A 20,932-nucleotide genomic window follows, 5' to 3' on the forward strand; every position below is an offset into this window, starting at 1 on the left:
GGATTTAATAATAAAACAGCAAGGATTTCGGCTCTGAACAACATTATTTTCTACTTCTTGTCTCAGGTAAAATAATTGAATATTCAACACTAGAGACTGTCCTCTGGGAGTCAAAAATGTTATTGCAGAAGTTCAGTTTAAGATCCACCTATGGTGGTTTTCTTTCCCGGGCTTCAGCTCAAGTGGATAAATTACTCAGGACTGTTGAAGAGGTAAGCCAAACTAAGTTTTGACAATCATAGTTCCTTTTAAATGCATAAATCTTGTTACAAGAGTGATGGCATTCACTTTACCATCATTCAGAGAAAAAAGTTAGTTGTGTCTGAATTGTTTCCTTTTAAATGGAAATTAGTATTGCATTTGCTGTGGATAAAACAAGAATCAAATTTATTACCGAATAAAAAGGATTGGCTTCTGCAGTAACAGTCATTTACAAACTGAAGATATGGGAGGAACCTCCAGGCCTAGAATCCCTTAAGTTCTGACAAGTTACTTCATACCTTGTAGTTCCCAACAAAAGACAGATTGGAATAACAGCATGAAGGGAGGGAGGGAAGAGATACAGATGCTTCTAATAAACCATCTTTCCCTCTGCTTCCATTCATAAGTCAAGTATCATTTATGGCAACGCAACCCCACCACCACCATCAATCTTTTCTTCCTTTCTTCAGTTAGACTAGTGCAGAGGTAGACAAAGTTGGCTCTTCTATGACTTGTGGACTTCAACTTCCAGAATTCCTGAGCCAATCATGCTAACTCAGGAATTCTGGGAGTTGAAGTCTACGTGTCATAGAAGGCCAACTTTGCCTACCCCTGGTCTAGTGACTTCTCTTGTGGCTTCTTTCTCTTCTTGCCTCTTTCTCTGTCCTGGCTGTGAAAAAAATAAGGAAAAAGGAGAAAAGCAGCCAAATTTAAAGTTGTTCTGATGGAAAGTATTTTGCATCCACAAATATATTCTAAATTTAAGAGTTGAGCAGAGGAAGAAAGGATATCTTGCATTGTCTGAGAGGAGAGAAAGAGGGAATTTTTTTTATAGGTTTGGGTCTGCTACTGCGATGACAAAAGTGGCTCCCTCTCAACCATATTTGTTTCAGCCAGAAAGCAATAGGCACCTAAATTGTCTTTTCTCCAAATCACTACCAAGGTATGTATGGTAAGGTGTTCCTTATTTGGAAATATTTGCAGAAGATATTTTCACTATCTTCAGGAGAGCTCTATTTATGACCCTAGACATAGAGCAGGTGCAAAAACTTGCATAGTGAGCAAGGGACTGGCTGGAAAATATTCAGTCTTTAAAAATCACTATTGTGAGTTTATAAAATTATTTTATCTTTAGGATTTGAAAGTATTTGCTATTACTATTTTTCCCTGTTAAGTTTTATTATTTTTAGATTTTAAATTGCATTGTGAACTGCCCTGCCCTAGTTCTGTTATTGTGATGGTTATTATGTGGCATTCCTCAAATATTTGTAATTGACAGCTGCACATTTACTATGTACAGTACTCTTACTACATCTTTGTTGTGTTTTCCTCAGATGGAGCCAAGTATAGGAGAAAATTCTAAAGATACCCTGAAATCCAATTTGGGAAATGATACATGTGAAAAAATGGAAGATGTGATTTTGTCAGAACATACTCAGACAGGAGATAAGTCTTCATTATCAAAGCCTTCAACACAAGAAAATAGGCATGTGGAAATTTGGTCCGTCCTTGAAAATGTATGGAATAGAATCAATGTATTCAGGTACCATTTGTTAAAACAATGTTTGCTAAAACTTAAAGTCTAATATAAAACTTGCATTACAGAATTTTAAAAGTTAAGGTGTGTCATGTCTTCTTGCAAACATGCTCCACTTCTGAGCATGAACTCTAAATTCTTTGTGCAAGAACCTGTCTAATACTTTCTTGTCTAATTTAGTAAAGTGCCGGGTATAGGAATGGCACTGTGAATAATATTTCTGTATCATGTGTTGCTGGCAATAGACTGCATGCAATTCATGCAGCATTAACTAGTTTTAGAAACCATCTTGAAAGCAGCAGCTTCCTTCTGAGTAAGTCTATTAATAGGTCCTGTGTCTGCAGATTCGGGACCTACTAGCATAAAGACTTTTGTGAAAAAAGGGCAAGGGGGGGGGGGATATTGGAGAGGATGGTTGAAGGATATACTAGAAAATGACAAAAATAAGCTTACAGAGAAAACACGTGCTAGATTAGACACTTATTAAGGTCCTGTATACCAACTCCTTATTCTTCTTAACTGACTAGGACTCGGCTCATTACCCAGGTGGAGAAGGGATCTGTTTTTTCATGCTGGAAAGCCTTTCTTAGAAATGGGCCAGTGAGTTTTCAACTAAGGATTTGCTTATATGTTCACAGCTCAGTCTAAAACCACTGCTTCCAGATTCATTTACGTCTTGGTTAGATATTTTGAGTTTTACGTTGAAGTTTGGGTTTGGACTCCTGAAACTCTAAATTGTCTCTTAAAATCCCTATCCGTGACCATACAGGGAGCCAGGAAGAATAAACTTCAGCAGGTCCTTTACATATTGTAGAGTCCAGTATTTGCTTTCTGAGTACTGTCTACTTCAGTGTGTTTGATTTTCTGACGTTTGGAATGTCTGGTCCAACTCATGGCCTACAAGGGTCTCTGCCACAAAATTACTATATTTATTGGAAAAAGTGGTTTGCTTTCTATAATTTTGCAAGTGATTTCACACATAATGGATTAGTCATTCCAAGAATGATTTTCTCCCCTTTTAACCAGCCATTGGGCCTTTCCCCCACTTATATCTACTATAGCACAAATATGCCCTGGCAGCATGCCATCATTAAAACATTTCCTTTCTCCTAGACATTTTGTTTTGACTAGAATATTAAAGTGTGTGATATCGTTTAGGCCTTGTCACATAATACTTAGGAGGGAAGTTTCTTGACTGTTGTGGTTTAGACTGAGGTGATAGTGTTGGGTTAGGAATCATCAGTTACAAACAAATCTCGTGTCTGTAGGCAGTTTTTGGCAAATTTGGTGGGATTGGATTACAGTGGGGGAAAATGAGCCAATAATTTGTAATTAATTTTTTTAACATTACTCTTTTTTTTTTAGTTTTGAAATTTTCCAAAAAGTAGACCTTAGTGCAATACCCCCGACTTCAAATATATCTTCATTTCAAGAAGCGTTTATGGGTCTGCAAAAATTAATGAGCACAGTGAATGAAATTCTTACTGGAATTCAGCAGTGAGTATTCACGAACTGATTAGTGTGTATGGCTCTGATATAACCTAGTGTTTTTTCAACCATTTGAAAAACATGAATAGCCTATAAGAGAGCAGCAACTGATCACATAATGAATGTGCAGCATGGATTTTTAGGATTCTCTAGAGGTCTTCAAATTTGGCAGTTTTAAGACTTGTCGACTTCATTTCCCAGAATTCTCCAGCCAGCATAGCTGAAGTATATATATACACACATATATACATACATACATACATACATACATACATACATACATACATGCATGCATATATGTTTTCGTAGATTGTAGATTTTCACAGGTACAGGTATGACGGTCTTGGCATATTCGGGTTTCTTCCCATGTAGGATTTGGACATTTCTGGTGATGTTTTGACGAGGTCCCACTCGTCATCTTCAGGCTGGTGTTTCTGTCCTTGTTCTAGGGCGAATACTAGAACAACAGAAAAACAGAAACATCTCCCTTTTTAAATGTCAAAGCAATTTTCTGGTACACACAAGGCACAGGTTAAATGCAATCCAATTGCTCACCCAATAACTGGGAAATTGAGTCCAATTCTAAAGTCCAGAGAGTCCACACACACAATCCTGAACAGCAAAAAACCACGATGTTGGTGAAACAATGAATCAGATAAACTGCCATGAGGCTAACACACCAGGCTGCACTTTTATCTGTAGCACTAATTACAGCAGCCCCACCCAACCACAGGTGGCCTCATTTTCTCTTGTAATAATCCTTCAGTTGTTGTCTCCTATGCATCACTCTACGCATGTGTGGATGTGTCATTAATTCTTGTTCAGAATCCAGGGATGTTACAGATGATTGATCTCCTCCTGGGCTGTCTGCCAAACTCCCCTCTTCCCTGTCACTCACGCTTCCTTGGTCAGAGGAGACAGATTCTACTGAGAGCAAAACAGGCGTGCGGCATGTGGATGTCTCCCCCACTTCGTGGCACATGGAGCCATATCTGAGGGCACACAAGCCTCCTGAAGCCTGGGGATGGCAAAAAATGGCCCAACAGCCCAATCGGAAGTTTGTTTCCAAACTTTCCATTGGACTTTTTTTCTGCATCTCCAGGCTTCACGAAGCTTTTCTGAACCCTGGGGAGAGCGAAAAACAGCCCAACAGGCCTACCAGAAGTCCAGAAGCTTCAGTGAATCCTGTATGCATGCATTGGAGGGCAGCATGTGGGGTTGTGCGCATAGGCAGGGGTGACAGCTTGTGGGTGGTGTGCATGTGTGTGGAATTGGCATTGCATTATGGGAGTGGTCACCTGCGCGCATGCTATTGCACGTGCACACACCCTTTTGGCACTCGAGCCAAAAAAAGTTCCCCATCACTGGATTAGGCTTTAGAATATAAACCTCATATCTATTTTTATATATGCATAAAATTGTCAGGAAAAAGTGTGTGCTATATAACATTTTTTACATTCATGTGTTAAAAATCCTTTAATTTTCTATCTCTGTTCCTTTTATTCCAGAGTCTTAAGGTCAAATAGTAGCTTTCAAGATGTTTGGGCCTTGTATAGATTCTTAACTAATAATGAGGTGAATTATTTAACTTTCAAGTATTTGGTATCTTTGTTGTTGTTAAAATTGTTGAAAAGACAGTCATTTTGGATGAAGATTTCAAAGCAGTCTGTAACATTTTTTTAAATTTAAGGTTTATGTATGTACTGTACTTTGAAAAGGCCTACGCAATTGTTTAAATGCACTTCACAATGTATTATGAATTTTTTGAACTCATAATACATAGAGATATACAGTGGTACCTCAAGATACGAACCCCTCGTCTTACGAACAACTCGTGATACGAACCTGGGGTTCAGAAAAATTTTGCCTCTTCTTACGAACTTTTTTCGAGTTACGAATCGGCGTTCGGGAGGCTGCTGGGAAGCCCCCCGGCTGTTTTAAAAGGTGACAGACGGGTGGCGGGGCTTCCCAGCAGCCTCCCGAACACCGGTTCGTAACTCGAAAAAAGTTCGTAAGAAGAGGCCAAATTTTTCTGAACCCCGGGTTCGGTTCGGGAGGTTTCTGGGAAGCCCCCCAGCCCGGCTGTCACCTTTTAAAACAGCCGCGCGGCTTCCCAGCTGTCTCCGAACGCCGAACGCGGACGTTCGGGTTTGGCGTTCGGCGTTCGGAGACAGCTGGGAAGCCGCGCGGCTGTTTTAAAAGGTCACAGTCGGGCTGGGGGGCTTCCCAGCACCCCCCCGAACCCCGAACTTTTGCCAAACTTCCGGGTTCGGGGTTCGGGGGGGTGCTGGGAAGCCCCCCAGCCCGGCTGTGACCTTTTTAAAAAGCCGCGTGGCTTCCCAGCTGTCTCCGAATGCCGAACGCGGAAGTTCGGGTTTGGCGTTCAGCTTCGGGAGACAGCTGGAAAGCCGCGCGGCTGTTTTAAAAGGTCACAGCCGGGCTGGGGGGCTTCCCAGCAACCTCCCGAACCCCGAACTTTTGCCGAACTTCCAGGTTCGGGGTTCAGGAGGTTGTTGGGAAGCCCCCCAGGCCGGCTGTCACCTTTTAAAACAGCCGCGCGGCTTCCCAGCAGTCTCCGAACGCCGAACGTGGAAGTTCGGGTTTGGCGTTCAGCTTCGGGAGACAGCTGGAAAGCCGCGCGGCTGTTTTAAAAGGTCACAGCCGGGCTGGGGGGCTTCCCAGCAACCTCCCGAACCCCGAACTTTTGCCGAACTTCCGGGTTCGGGGTTCAGGAGGTTGTTGGGAAGCCCCCCAGGCCGGCTGTCACCTTTTAAAACAGCCGCGCGGCTTCCCAGCAGTCTCCGAACGCCGAACGTGGAAGTTCGGGTTTGGTGTTCGGCTTCAGGAAGCTGCTGGGAAGCCGCGCGGCTGTTTTAAAAGGTGACAGCCGGCCTGGGGGGCTTCCCAGCAACCTCCCGAACCCCGAACTTTTGCCGAACTTCCGGGTTCGGGGTTCAGGAGGTTGTTGGGAAGCCCCCCAGGCCGGCTGTCACCTTTTAAAACAGCCGCGCGGCTTCCCAGCAGTCTCCGAACACCGAACGTGGAAGTTCGGGTTTGGTGTTCGGCTTCGGGAAGCTGCTGGGAAGCCGCGCGGCTGTTTTAAAAGGTGACAGCCGGCCTGGGGGGCTTCCCAGCAACCTCCCGAACCCCGAACTTTTGCCGAACTTCCGGGTTCAGGGTTCGGGAGGTTGCTGGGAAGCCCCCCAGCCCGGCTGTCACCTTTTAAAATAGCCGTGCGGCTTCCCAGCAGTCGCCGAATGCCGTTTTTTTGCGGGGGGGGGGTTGTTGCACGGATTAATTGACTTTACATTGTTTCCTATGGGAAACAATGTTTCGTCTTACGAACCTTTCGTCTTACGAGCCTCCCCCTGGAACCAATTAGGTTCGTAAGACGAGGTATGACTGTATTGTGACTGTTCAATTGTAGTCTAATGAAAGTGCCATTTTGGTTATCAAGACATAAATGGGTCAGGATTGGTGACTCATCAGCTGTACAAAGTACCCTCAGATTTCATAAGACAAAATTATTAATCATTTGGGCAAGGTTAAGCAGAAAAATAAGTACTTTAAATATGCAAAACTTAGGGAACCCATTTTGCTCTGAATTATTGAATTAAATTCCCTCTTATGTCTTCATAACATGACAGGCTACATCCTTTGTATTCAAATCAGCTCTAAAATGTTGTGTCACAATTCCTTTGGGTACAAAAGAGTTGCTCTGGTTTAAACAGAGCAAAAATATATGGGGAAGAAGTTACATAGTAACTAATAAAATGCATGTCTGGCTTAGTATTGCTTTACTAAGAATAGGCAGAGTTAAACTTGTCTTAAGTTTAGAATCCTTGCTTTGCCGCAAACAATCCAAGTCAAAGCCCCCTTGACTCTTTCTTATCTAGTGCCAATTTAGTGCTGACTGTTACTAGACTAGATTCTTGTATATAGGCTTGAATAAATCTGTGATGCAACTTAACGGATGGGTCTGATCCTTCACACCTGACAAAAGCTTATATAAGATTCTCCTACAATCTTGATTAAGTCATTCTTTTCCCAATGTAAACAGCATTTGCACATGCATTAAGATTATCAGAAAGGAGAAGCTTTCTCAAATTCTCAAGGTTTGCTAAAATTGTCCTCCATCAAATGCTTTTGCTGTAGATATTGCTGTCTATAGTGTACATACCAGTATAAGATCTGTAGGCCAACTCATAAGAGTTATTTTTAAACAAATCTGAAGCTTTCATTTGCTTTTATTACAGCAACAAACAATTTCCAATATATAACGTTAGTATTTGAAAATCAGTTTTTCTACATTAGTAAATTGGTGTTTTTTTAATTCATAGGTAAACAACAGTACAAAATTTACTGCTGAAGAACTTTATGACTGTATTTCCCAAGAAACATACAGGTAAACTTTCTTTTAAGGAACAAAAATAAAGTAATTCTAAATGTTTTTCATAACCTCCCCATGCAACAGTCTATACAAAATCTGTGATGGGGGGTGGCAGTACAAATCTCCGGGCGGAGCTGATTCCAGAGGGTCGGAGCCACCACAGAGAAGGCTCTTCTCCTAGGCCCTGCCAAGTGACATTGTCTAGTTTACAGGACCTGGAGAAAGCTGACTCTGTGGGACCTAACTGATCGCTGGGATTTATGCAGCAGAAGGCGGTCCCACAGGTAATCTGGCCCAATGCCATGTAGGACTTTATAGGACATTACCAACACTTTGAATTGCATCCGGAAATCAATCAGCAACCAATGCAGTATACAGAATGTTGGAGAAACATGGGCATGTCTAGAAAGGCCCATGACTGCTCTCACGGCTGCATTTTGCATGATTTCTAGTTTCCGAATGCTCTTCAAAGGTAGCCCCATGTAGAGAGCGTTGTAGTTGTCGAACCTCAAGGTGATAAGGGTGTGAGTGACTGTAAGTAGAGACTTCCTGTCCAAATAGGGCCACAACTGATGCACAAGGCGAATCTGGGCAAACGACCCCCTCGCCACAGCCAAAAGATGATGTTCCAAAGTCATCTGTGGATCGAGGAGGATGCTCAAGTTGCAGACCCCTCTGAGGGGGTCAAAAGTTCATCCCCCCCCCGGGTGATTGATGGATGGATTGATGGATGTGCCCTTGGGAGACAGAACCCACAGCCAGTGCATCTTGTCAGGGTTGAGTCTGTTAATACTCATCCAAACCCTAGTAGCCTCTAGACACCAGCACATTACTTCCACTGATTCACTGTGTGGACATGGGGTGGAGATGTATAGCTGAGTGTCATCAGCATACTGATGGTAACTCATCGCGTGCCCTTGGATGATCTCACCCAGAAGTTTCATGTAGATATTAAACATCGGGGGGGAGAGGACTGACCCCTGAAGAACCCCACAAGGGAGGGACCTAAGAGTCGACCTCTGACCCCCTGCTAACACCAACTGACTGACCAGAGAGGTAGGAGGAGGAGAACCACCGTAAAACGGTGCCTCCCACTCTCAACCCCGCCAGCCGGTGCAGAAGGATACCATGGTCGATGGTATCAAAAGCTCCTGAGAGGTCAAGAAGCACCAAGATAGAGGATAAACTCCTATCCCGGGCCCGCCAGAGATCATCCATTAGACAACTAAAGCAAGTTCTGTGCTATAGCCGGGCCTGAATCCTGACTATAGTCTCTCTCTCACCACCACACCCGTCTCCTCCCCTTCTCTCCTGGTTTAAAGCACAGGTAAAAAGGAGCGCTGGGCGAGGGGTGGGCATCGGAGGGGTGAGCAGCATCGGTGTGTGGGAGTCACCATGCTTTTTACATTTTTTAATGTTATATTTACATTGTAAATATAAACGGATTTTCATTTATCGCGAGTGGTTCTGGAACGTAACACCCGCAATAAACGAGGGATCACTGTATAAGACGCACCCAAGTTTTCACCCTCTTCTCCCATGCCTCTGGAAGGAGAGTCCAGCATGGGATTTAGCTCAAATCTTATTGGTAGGGACTGAGTTTTAAATTAATATAATTAACATATTAAGTAGGTACCGCCCCCTTGCTGCCCCAGTACCTCAGTTTTAAAAAACTCAGTCTAGGATAGGGACACTGAGTTTCTTGCTCCTGAAGGAGTAGTTTAAAATTGTATGGTAATAAATGTAATAAATGTAAGATAATGATTACCATTTTAATGCTGTTGCTTATGTCTTTACAGGTTTCTACAGCGTTAAGGGGTGTCTGCCCTCCGCGGGCAGCGCCCCCATCGTTCTCCTTATGGGGCCTCTTCTCCCCGCTAGTACTGCCCTGAAGAGGAAAGTTGAGCCGGAGATCCCTGTCCTCCGTGGTCATATCTGGCTCTTTCACCCCAAGTGGGAGGGGTCCGCCCCTACCCACTTAAGGGGGCAGCAGAAGGACTTCGCGGTTGAAGCCTAGGACAAAGGGAAGCCGCGCTTCTCAGCTGATGCCGGGAGAGGCGTCCCGAGCGCCTCACAGCTGACGGCTGGAAATTGATTAAAGCGCACGCCGCCAAAGCCGTGGGGAGAGCGAGCAGCCGCAGGAAATATCAGCGGCGAGCGGGGAATACAAGGGCATTTTAAAGCCACAAGCCTCGGCAATTACGGCCGTGTACGCCGCTGCCCATGGAAGCCTCGCCCCCCCCCCCGAGCGGCAATCACTCGCGCCCCGCCATCTTTGGCTTAATTGGCGCGCGGGAAGGGCCTTCCAGCCCGATTTTTGGTGCGCTTTGGCACCACGCCAGGAGCCAGGCTAGTGATCTGCCCGGCAACAGGCTCATTGGCTCGGTCGCTCACGTGAGGTGAGCAACTGCAGACAGCCATTGCAGGCACTTGCGAGTGGGAGTCAGACTCGGTACAAGTGTTTTTTTCTGGCATACTTCTTGTAAACGGAATATTCGTGAGTAAAAGCTGCCCCAGTATTCTGACAGGATGGCTGACCAGCAAGGACAGGAGCAACCCCAGTCTGCTCTGGGCTCCTGCAAGAGCAAGGAGAAGACCTCCTCTAGGGCCAAGGCCAAGTCTTCCCAGTCATTGTCCTCCTTGAAAGAAGCTGAGAGGAAAATAAAGGCATTAGAGCAACGCCTGGATGCAGCTTTGTCTTCTCCAGCTTCAGGGGTTCTCCATATACCCCTTTTTCAGCCACTTACACCAGTGGGGCCATTGCCATTGGGGATCGTGGGCTCGGCCTCAGAAAGGGATTGGTCCCCAGACCGTCAGGCCTTGCCATGCCCAACTCCACCGTTGCCCTCGCCTCATGTCAGACCAGAGAGGCCTGCCTCAGTCAGTCAACCCTTATATGGGCCTTCTGCTGGATCACAGGCAGCTGGGGCTCCTTCTGCATCCTTCACACCTACGGCTGCAGGGCTTAGATCCCAAAGTGATGTATGGCAGACCTTCCCTCCATCCCTGCAGGACATTATTGCCAACGCATATGCGCAGGGAATGGTGGTTGGCGCCCAGCGAGTAACACCTCCATTACCACAACCGTACCAGCCCAGGGATCTTTGGTCAGCACCACCGCCCCCTCCTGGGCTGGATTCATTGGCGGAAGACACTGGGTTTCTGGAAGAAGACAGTGAGCATGGGCACAATGAACTATCTGATGATGATTATGCCTGTCCAGAACAGCCAGCTCCCGCAGGACTGTTTAAGCCAACATTGTTTAGGCTGCTGTTGCATAAGGTGAAGCAAGCCTTAGATGTGCCAGGGGCGAATGCACCTACAGATGCAGGGGATGGACTTAGGACTTCTGCTTCCCTGTGTAAGGAGCAACCTAAGGAATCCGAGAACGTGCCTGCAATGGAGATATTCGTAGAAAATATTAAACGCACCTGGCAGCACCCAGCAGCGGCACAAGGTCCCTCCATGGTGGAGCGTCGCTTCTATACATTCGACGACGAGATGGAGAACCTGCTACAATTTCCGCCAGTGGATAAGCCAGTGGCCACACTGGTATCCAATGCTGTCGTCTCTTCGAAGACTGCGGACAGTCTCAAGCCGGATGAAAGACGGGCTGAGACACTCCTGAAAAAGGCCCATCAAATGGCAGCATGGGCTCTACGGGCGGCATCTACTGCATCCATTTTCAATAGGGCATCCATTATGTGGATCCAGGAGGTACAGGCTAGGCTGGGGCCTGAGGATTCTCGCCTCAAGCAGGACTTGAACAAACTCCTAGCGGCGGCCGAATTTTCCGCAGATGCCACCTTGCACGCGGCGAAGTTTTCCGCAAGGGGCATGGCTTCCACTATTTCTTCTCGGCGCCTCCTTTGGCTTCGACATTGGCAGGCGGATGCCAAGTCGAAATGGCGCCTGTCATCTGCCCCTTTCCAGGGCACAAAATTGTTCGGGGAGATGTTGGAATCCGTCCTTGTGGAGGACAAGGACAAGAGGAAGATCCTCCCCAGATCCTCTAGACGTCAGGATCGCAATAACACCCTGTATCGACGCCGGCAGTCCTTTCGATGGGACCCAGCCTCTGGAACCACTCAGGCCTCCAGACCTTATTCACAGGGTCAATATGGGCAGTCCTATTCGTACCGGGGTGATAGGACCTACTTCCAAGGCCGGGGCAGAGGATACCAACAGACGAGATGACCCTTTCGGGGTTCCAATCAACAAGGCTTCCATGGAGCCAAGTGACTCCATAGGGCAGGTCCCTTTGGGGGGAAAACTCCAAAGGTTTTGTACCGCCTGGAGGACCACATCCTCCGACGCCTGGATCTTGGACACGGTAAGCCGGGGCCTACGCCTGGAGTTCCTTCGTATTCCGCCTACCCATTTTGTATCATGTCCAGTGCCCAAGGACGTTACCAATCGGACATTACTAGAGCAAGAGATTGCGCATCTCCTAGAGATCCAAGCCATCGAGAGGGTGCCAGCCCAGATGGAGGGCATGGGGTTCTACTCCAGGGTCTTCATAGTACCCAAGGCATTGGGAGGTTGCAGGCTCATTTTGAATCTGAAACACCTAAACAGGTACGTGTTATACCGCAGATTCAAGATGGCCTCCCTTCGCACGATCCTTGCGTCAATCCGGCCCAGAGATCTCATGTCATCCATCGACCTGAAGGAGGCGTATTTACACGTTCCCATTCATCCGGAGCACCGGAAATACCTCCGCTTTTATGTCCAAGGGATTTACTATCAGTACCGGGCGATGCCTTTTGGCCTCTCTTCCGCACCGCGTACCTTCACCAAGCTCCTGGATTCGCTAATCGCCTCCTTACGGTCCCGATCAATAAGACTTTTAGCTTACTTGGACGACATCCTTGTATTGTCCAGGGATCTGGCGAGCGCGCGGCAGGATCTAGGGGACACGGTAGCGCTGTTGCAGGAACATGGCTTTATGATAAACGGGGAAAAAAGTCATTTTTCGCCCACCACCATTATAACCCATCTTGGCTCGGTTATCGACACCATCGCCATGAGAGTTTACCTATCTCCGGAGAGACAGCGCAACGTTCAGGACTTAGTCACCACATTACAACATCAGAGGATGGTGCCGCTGGCCTTCCTATCCAAGGCCCTAGGGACGCTAGTGTCGTGCGTGGACATCATTCCCTGGGCACGGTATCATTTTCGCACGCTGCAATGGACTTTACTTCCCTACCAAAAGCGACGTGTGAGTCACACACGCAGATTAATTACGGTACAACGAGGCCTGCGAGACTCCCTAAAATGGTGGAAGTCCCGGGCGATACATCAAGGGTCCCCCTTTGGCCACCTACAACACATCATTGTGACTACGGATGCCAGCCTCCTGGGTTGGGGAGCCCATGTGGACCATCATGTGACCCAAGGGTTGTGGCTCCCTCAGGACTTGATTCCTGTGAATATCAATTTCCTGGAGCTAAAAGCGGTGCGCCTTGCCTTGTTAACCTTCACAACGCTTCTCCAGGGAAAGCATGTGTTGGTTCGCACGGACAATGTTGCAACCAGGGCGCACCTCAACCACCAAGGAGGAACCAGATCCCTCAGGTTGATGGAGGAAACACAACTCCTCTTCGACTGGGCGGAGGCCCATCTTGCGTCGCTCCACGCAGAGCACATTTCAGGGGAAGCCAATACTCAGGCGGATTGGCTCAGTCGACAAGCGGTGGATCCAGCGGAGTGGAGTCTGACCCCACAACTGTTCCAGCAGGTGACCAAAAGGTTTTGCAACCCGAAGGTAGACTTATTCACGACTCCGCACAATGCCCAGCTCCCGAGGTTTTATTCCAGATTTCCCACACCGGGAGCCGAGGGGACCAATGCCCTGTACCTTCCGTGGCCCAAGGAATTGCTATACGCCTTTCCACCAACACCACTTATTCCAAGGGTCATCGAGAAGATCCTAGTGGAACGGGCGGAGGTCATCCTGATAGCACCGCACTGGCCGCGCCGGGCTTGGTTCGCAAACCTGATGGGGCTCTCAATTGTCCAGCCCTGGAGGATCCCAGATGACCAAATCACCCTCACTCAGGGAGCGATATTCCATCCGGAGCCACAGTGGTTCCACCTGACCGCTTGGCGCTTGAGGGGGACAGATTGAGAACCTGGAACATTCCTGAGAATGTCATCGCTACGATCCAGTCAGCCAGGAGGCCTTCAACGACTAGGATCTACCAGGCTACGTGGGCCGCATTCACCGCCTTTTGCAAGGTCAGACATCAACGGCCGCAAGATGCTAGTTTAGTCTTGGTGTTGGAGTTTTTACAATCCGGTCTGGAGAAGGGATTGGCTCCCAACACCTTAAGAAGACAGGTAGCTGCTTTGGCAACGATCATTCGATCTGAGGATGGTGGGTCATTGTCCCACCATTCGTTGATTAAAGACTTTCTGAAAGGGGCTACCAATAGTCATCCTCCACCGATACGACGTTTCCCTACTTGGGATCTTACTGTGGTATTGCAAGCGCTCACAGCTCCTTCGTTCGAACCGCTGAGAACTGTGCCTTTGAGGATGTTATCTCTTAAAACAGCGTTCTTAGTGGCCATTACATCGGCACGGCGGGTGTCAGAGCTGTCTTGTCAAATTAAAGAAGTAGAAGTTTAATTCATTTTCCAGACAAGAAAACCTTTAAAATGGACTGATAATCCCCCTTTAACATTATTAAATCATGTTGTGTGCAAGCATTTATTTAAGGTACAGTAGTATCACATCTAAAATACTATGAATTATTTTCTGTTCTAGAAGGAACACTTCTGAAAAAATGGCAGTCTAATCTAGGAGATCCAAATTAATGCATTCTGAGAGGAAATACAGTGGTACCTCGGTTCTCGACCATAATCCGTTCTAGAACTGTGGTTGAGAACCGATTTGGTCGAGAACCGAATTAATTTATCCCATAGGAAATAATGGAAATGTATTTAATTGGTTCCCAGCCCATTGACTTGCTGGGAACCAATTAAATCTACAGTATTTCCTCTATTCCCTATGGGATAAAGATCTCAGGGAACGGGATGAGAGGGAATGGGAGTCGGAACGCCCCTCCTGGCCGCCCTCTTAATACCCTTCCAGTCTCTACCTTGTAACTTCTCCAGGAAGCAGGAAGGGTAGGGCTGGCTACAATACCCTTCGAGGAGCAACAGCAGCGTCAGGAACGTCACGTGAAGGGAAGCCGCCGGAGCCGCCACAGGGAAAGAAAAAGTTGGTGCAACTGCCTGGAGGTAACCAACTGAACCGTGCGACATTCCCGACGCTGTTGCTCCTCGAAGGGAAGCCGACGGAGCCGCCACCGCCGGGGAAAAAAAAATTGGTGCAGCTGCTTTTAGGTAACCGACTGAACGCTGAGGAAAGTAGCCCCCACGAAGCTGCCGGTATTGTAGCCAGCCCTACCCTTCCTGCTGCGTGGAGAAGTTACAAGGTAGAGACTGGAAGGCGTCGGGAATGTCGCGCGGTTCAGTTGGTTACCTCCAGGCAGTTGCACCAACTTTTTCTTTCCCCGTGGCGGCTCCGGCGGCTTCCCTTCACGTGACATTCCTGACGCTGCTGTTGCTCCTCGAAGGGAAGCCGACGGAGCCGCCACCGCCGGGGGGAAAAAAATTGGTGCAGCTGCTTTTAGGTAACCGACTGAACGCTGAGGAAAGTAGCCCCCACGAAGCTGCCGGTATTGTAGCCAGCCCTACCCTTCCTGCTGCGTGGAGAAGTTACAAGGTAGAGACTGGAAGGCTATTAAGAGGGCGGCCAGGAAGGGCATTCCGACTCCCATTCCCTCTCACCTCGTCCCTCAGATCTTACATTTCGGATAGAAAACAAAATTTTCTGTTCAGTATCCGAATTTTTGTTCGGATACTGAAGCAAATTTTTGCAGAAAATTTTGTTCGGTATCCAAAATGTACGAGAAAGGAAGCATTCGAAAACCGAGGTACCACTGTATATAGTTTTCTATATAACTAATTATAACATTACATTAACAATTCTAAAAAGGTGGGGATATGCTATTTTTGAAAACGGAAGTAATAAGTATGTAGAAATAATGGCTCATTGGTGAGATTTGCATTTTTTTATACTCAGATGTACATTTTTACATAATTTTTGTAAGCTAGAGATGGAAGGCTAAACGGATGTCAGCAGAATTTAAAAAGGAAATAATAATTTGTCTAATACAGTGGTACCTCGTCTTAAGAACCTCATCTTATACAGTGGTACCTCGTTCCGTGATAAGGTTCGTAAATAGAAAAGTTCATAAGATAAAACAATGTTTCCCATAGGAATCAATGTAAAAGCGAATAATGCGTGCAATCCATTAGGAAAATCCCAAACTTTAGAAGGGAGGTGAACGGAGGGCAGGGAGGAGCAGCGAAAGGGGACGGGTGGAGGAAGCAAGGCTAGCGGGGTGCTTGGAGAGGCAGAGAAAAGGTGTGTGGGAAGGAAGAAAGATGAGGGGGGGCGCCACTCCCTTTTCTTCCTTCAAACACACCCTTTCATTGCCTCTCCAAGTACTCCATTTGCCTTTCTTCCTTCACACAAACCCTGGCAACGGAAGTCCGGAGGTGGAGTTTCCCAGCAAGGAGAGCCTCAGGAGAATCCCAGTAGTGCAAGAATGGGTGCTTCGGCTGGTAATGGAAGTCTGGAGGCAGGGCATCCCAGTGGCGGCGGCTTGGGTTCGTAAGTTGAAAATAGTTCGGAAGAAGAGGCAAAAAAATCTTAAACACCGGGTTCGTATCTCGAAAAGTTCATTAGAAGAGGCGTTCGTAAGACGAGGTAACACTGTATATCTTGACATTATTGCTTTCTTTACAAATATCTTTAAATTGCTTTAACTGTGAGAAATTTCAGTTCCAAAGCATACTTGATCTACTTGATGCAGTTTCTAATAATTCCTTCACTTTCTCATTTCTTCCCCAGAACACGGTTATCAGTTGGATGTGGCCAGCTAATTCAATTGGAACATACTATTAGACAGCGCTATGAATCAGTCCTTTTGGAAATGAAGAACAGAGGATGGCTCTAAGTCCTTCAATTAACTGACAAATTTTAAAAGACTGGTTTTCTTCTCAACAAGCAAAATAAACCTATGACCCAGCTACCTAAAAAGTTTAAAGCTCTTTAATTTATTGATCTTCGTTGTTTTTGTTTGATGATCACATTTAAAGAAACATTAATCCATGGTTTGGCTTTATTTGTATATGTTTTTGTATATATGTTTATGTTTCCACTTCCTGCAAGAAGACAGAGTTAGAACTGGGACCATGGTCAAAGGATTTTTAAATCTCCCTGAAAATATTAGTTTTTACTCCTCATGTAAATCACTACTTTACAGGTGGAGTAATTTTTCAATCTTTACATTACACATTTTCAGTGCAATATTCTAAAGGCAACGGTATAGTTCTACCCCTCTCCTTACTCAGCATATCATAATTGGAAGTTGAGTTCTGCAGGGTTTTTTTTATCAGACTTACTTACATATATATTATTAGCCCATTCCAAACAGTCTCAATGCATAATGCCCATTTGCCTGCTTATCTTCATGTACTGAATTTGTAGCTGTCATAACTACAGTTTCTTGAAATCCCTCTTCCTTCCAGCTCAATTACTCAAAAACTGCAGAAGCTAGATATCAAATGCTATAGCTGCAGGAACTATGCAACCATACAGCACTCGTCAAGAGACAGAGAGAAGAAAAGCAGGTGATCTCAGTGGATGATCATGGCAAGCTGAAACATTGTAGTCCTCTCCTGTTGTCCATTATGAGGTTGTTATATTGGGACAACATGGAATTCTTGTGGCCAATTTATCGTTGTCTACCCAGCATAACTAATTATACAAATAATCATTGAGTATTTGTGTGGAAAGATGTCCACATGCCCAGAAATTCTGAGTGAATGTGCACAAGATTCTGTTTTGTTCCATCACCCAGAATAAACTAGGATTACATAATTGGAAGCATTTTTGCTACTTTTACAAAAGCAAAGTCTCTTTTTACAGTAAAAATGTCTTAAATCTGTTTGCTATTTTTTGATGAATTCTGTTGTTGCTTTTTCACTGGTATCATTTGTCATGTTTTAATTGAAGGAGATTCCATAGTATTATAGATTCATTTCAAACATTTTAATTTCAAATTTAGATTTTAAAAATGTTGCATCCTATCTGTTGGCCTGACATCCTCTCTGCATATGAGATTGCAAGGAAGAGATATATTTGATTGTTTCACTTGAGAGCCCATTTATGGCTATATGCTCAGAACATGTTTTATGAAGTTCTAGGTATGCAGATAAGTTACAGATAGCCCCTTGGTTTCTTTAGAGCTAAATATTATCATTCTAGAACAGTTTAATTACCATATTTTTCAGAGCACTGGAATGTAAGACGTACCTTAATTTTGGGGGGAGAAAAAGAAAAGAAAAAGAATTCTGTCTTTGCCTACCAGCATCAGTATTAGTGAGGTCCTCATTTCCACTCAGATTTTGATAACGAGCAACACAGATCTTTTTATCTGTTCTAACAATAAAAATTATTTTTGCTTTCTAAGATTACAGAAATGTGAAGCTAAAAAGAAATTACAAGTGTATAATCTTCTGTGTTTTTGTAATATTAATAAAATATATTAGTAGCAGATATTCCTTGATTTTTCAGAATCCACTTCTGTTGCAGAAGGTAAATCTCAGACTCCTACTATGGAAGTGGTCAGTTTATTTATATAAGGTGACTAACTAAATTTTCCAAGAAAAGCCTCCTCAGGTAATACTAGGAAAACCTAGAAAAAGAATGAGATTTATTTAAAGCACATATTCTTCAAATCTTTAATCAGACTTTATGTTTTATGCATCTGTTGACATTTGTTTCTGCAGAAATTGGGATGGAATTTAACTGGGGTGAGATGATTTTCATGGGGGCAGAAGACAGACTTGGCCCCACTCCCAAAATGCCCCGATCTTCTTACCTATAGCTGTAGGCATTGAAAGCCAGGCTTTCTCACAGCAAGACCCAATAGAGAGGCAGCAATCAGTCCTGGACCTGCTATTTTGTACATGCTACCGGGATTTGCAGCAAGCCCCTGTGCCACTGTTCCCCCTAAGGTGCGGGGGTGCACGCCAGTGCACCCAGCAAAGACCTGCCGTGCAGAGTTTTTCTACCCTGCGCAGCAGCCGAGTGCTATTCTGCCTGCCTGACAGCTGCTCTCTCTCCTGGGCTAGTTGGCGCGGGCACCACAGCTTCTGGAGCTGCAGCTCCCATATGGCCCAGGAAGGAAGAGGCTCAGGGAGCACCCGACCACCAGGAGTCCTCGAGGTTGAATTGCTGAGCTTCCTGCCTGCCAGCAGGCCACGAGGTACTTCTGGTGAGAGGAAGAGGGAGAGGAGGGAGAAGGCAGGAAAAGGGACTCCGCCGCTTCGCTTTGTACCGATGGGAGGTGAGAGACCGTCTCCAGGACTCGTTGGAGCTCAGGCTCTGAGCCAAGAAGTGCCAAAGCTGCTTGAAAAAAAGTTGTCCCCACCCTGAGGAAAAAACCCGACTCCCCTTCGGCTTGTAAAGCGTCTCGTGTCCACCTCGGCCCTGAAAAGCTGCTTTAATCCAAGCCGAGACCCCGACCGTAATGAATGTATCGAGCGGCTTCCTTTCCCGACTCCCCTCTGTCCTGTTTTCTCATTTAATTTCCTCAGATTTGCACGTTTTGGTTCCCTGGTCCGATTCTGCCTTGGGAATTTTAGATTAAAAGATTTGTCTTAGAAGGAACTTCTATGCTGATGTGGAAGTTGCAACTCGGTATTGGCGGAAGGTGACGAGTCCTCCCCACGTCAAATACTCCGAGGAAGAAGTCCCTGGGTTAAACCCCTTAAAAAATAAGATGCAAGATGCAAAAGGGTGCAGTTTTGCTGGGCGGGCCTGGGATGGTGTGACAACTTTGGACGAGCAATTGTGCAAGGTGCCTTGGGCAGATGGTTGGACTAGAAGACCTCTAAGGTCCCTTGTAGCTCTGTGACTCTATGGTTCTACGAGTGTGGGAGCAGCTGCTAGATGTGGGGAATCCCGCGGGAGGACCATCTAAGGAGAGATGCATTTATGCATTTAATCATGCCTTAAATTAACATCGTTTTGATATTTATGCATACAAATAATTTTTATTCTTATAATTAATATTTATTTATAGCTGATATATTACTTACACGTGTTTCTTGATTTGTTTATTTCTTAATTATTTCTTCATTTATTTATGTATTTATACTAATACATTTTATTTTATAAAATTATCAGTATAATTTATGCCTATGTGAGGTATTTATGGAGTTTATGTTTTATTATTTATTTATGCAGGCTATTTATTTGCATTTTTATAAAAGGAATTCATATTTTGTTAAAGGCTATGTTACATTCACTATTCAAAAAAATAAAGGGAACACTTAACACAATATAACTCCAAGTAAATCAAACTTCTGTGAAATCAAACTGTCCATTTAGGAAGCAACACTGATTGACAATCAATTTCACAAAGTATTCAATGAGCATATTTCATTCATTCAGATATAGGATGTGTTATTTGAGTGTTCCCTTTATTTTTTTGAGCAGTGTATAAATACATTTTTTAACCAAACCTAACTCCATATAGGCAGCCTGATGGAGAGGAAGAAACCTTTTCGTTTTGCTTTAGAATAAGCTTTCTACAAACCTGCTGTGTGAATTTATTTGTCTCGTTAGACGGCCTGGGAAATAAATTGCTTTTAAAAAAATTCTTGGAACATGCATCCAGGTACAAATTTAATTTTTAGTTCCCTTTTATGTTGCACCATGCATGACAAATCACTACACTCCCTACTACAGGACTGGGGTGTAGTCCACGTAAGAAATCAGGATGTATGCTGAGCCATCCTGGGGATTTCCCCCTGGCTTGAAATCCATGGAAAGCAAGTTCATTGTTGCTTCTTGGCAGCTCAACAACCTTTCACAAGAAATTTGCACATCTGACACTTGGAAAAAACCCTTGGAAAGACTAGTATTGAGTTAAGGACAATTATGCCTATTACACTGGTGTGGGGTGGGTTTTTTTTTTTAGTACAGTATATTCTAAAAAGGGTTGGAAAGTTTTAAAGATTATTTCTGGAATTATTTATGTATTTTTGTTTCTTTGTGTGTGTGTGTGTGTGTGTATGTGTGTGTGTGTGTGTGTGTGTGTATGTGTGTGTGTGTGTGTGTTTGTGTGTGTGTGTGTGTGTGTTTTATGTCGGATCACCCTGGTATATTGAAGGAACGTCACAGCTCCTTTTTGCCTCTAGGCCCAACCCAGGACCATTTCAAGG

At 45.1% G+C, this 20,932-nt stretch overlaps 1 protein-coding gene across 2 annotated transcripts in view; it reads left to right on the forward strand.

The window, feature by feature from the left end:
* The window catches only part of SWT1 (SWT1 RNA endoribonuclease homolog), a 64,772-nt gene extending 46,515 nt beyond the window's left edge, over window positions 1-18,257 (forward strand). For both annotated transcript variants that reach the window (XM_070746316.1, XM_070746317.1), the window contains 6 exons: window positions 67-212; window positions 1,536-1,744; window positions 3,104-3,235; window positions 4,735-4,801; window positions 7,567-7,631; window positions 16,548-18,257. In XM_070746316.1, the coding sequence (XP_070602417.1) occupies window positions 67-212; window positions 1,536-1,744; window positions 3,104-3,235; window positions 4,735-4,801; window positions 7,567-7,631; window positions 16,548-16,653 (725 nt within the window). In that variant the 3' untranslated portion in view covers window positions 16,654-18,257. The remainder of the gene's footprint in view (window positions 1-66; window positions 213-1,535; window positions 1,745-3,103; window positions 3,236-4,734; window positions 4,802-7,566; window positions 7,632-16,547) is intronic.
* Window positions 18,258-20,932: the final 2,675 nt, after the last annotated feature.

The sequence above is a fragment of the Erythrolamprus reginae genome, chromosome 3 (genome assembly GCF_031021105.1).
Source record: "Erythrolamprus reginae isolate rEryReg1 chromosome 3, rEryReg1.hap1, whole genome shotgun sequence".
Taxonomy (NCBI): domain Eukaryota; kingdom Metazoa; phylum Chordata; class Lepidosauria; order Squamata; family Dipsadidae; genus Erythrolamprus; species Erythrolamprus reginae.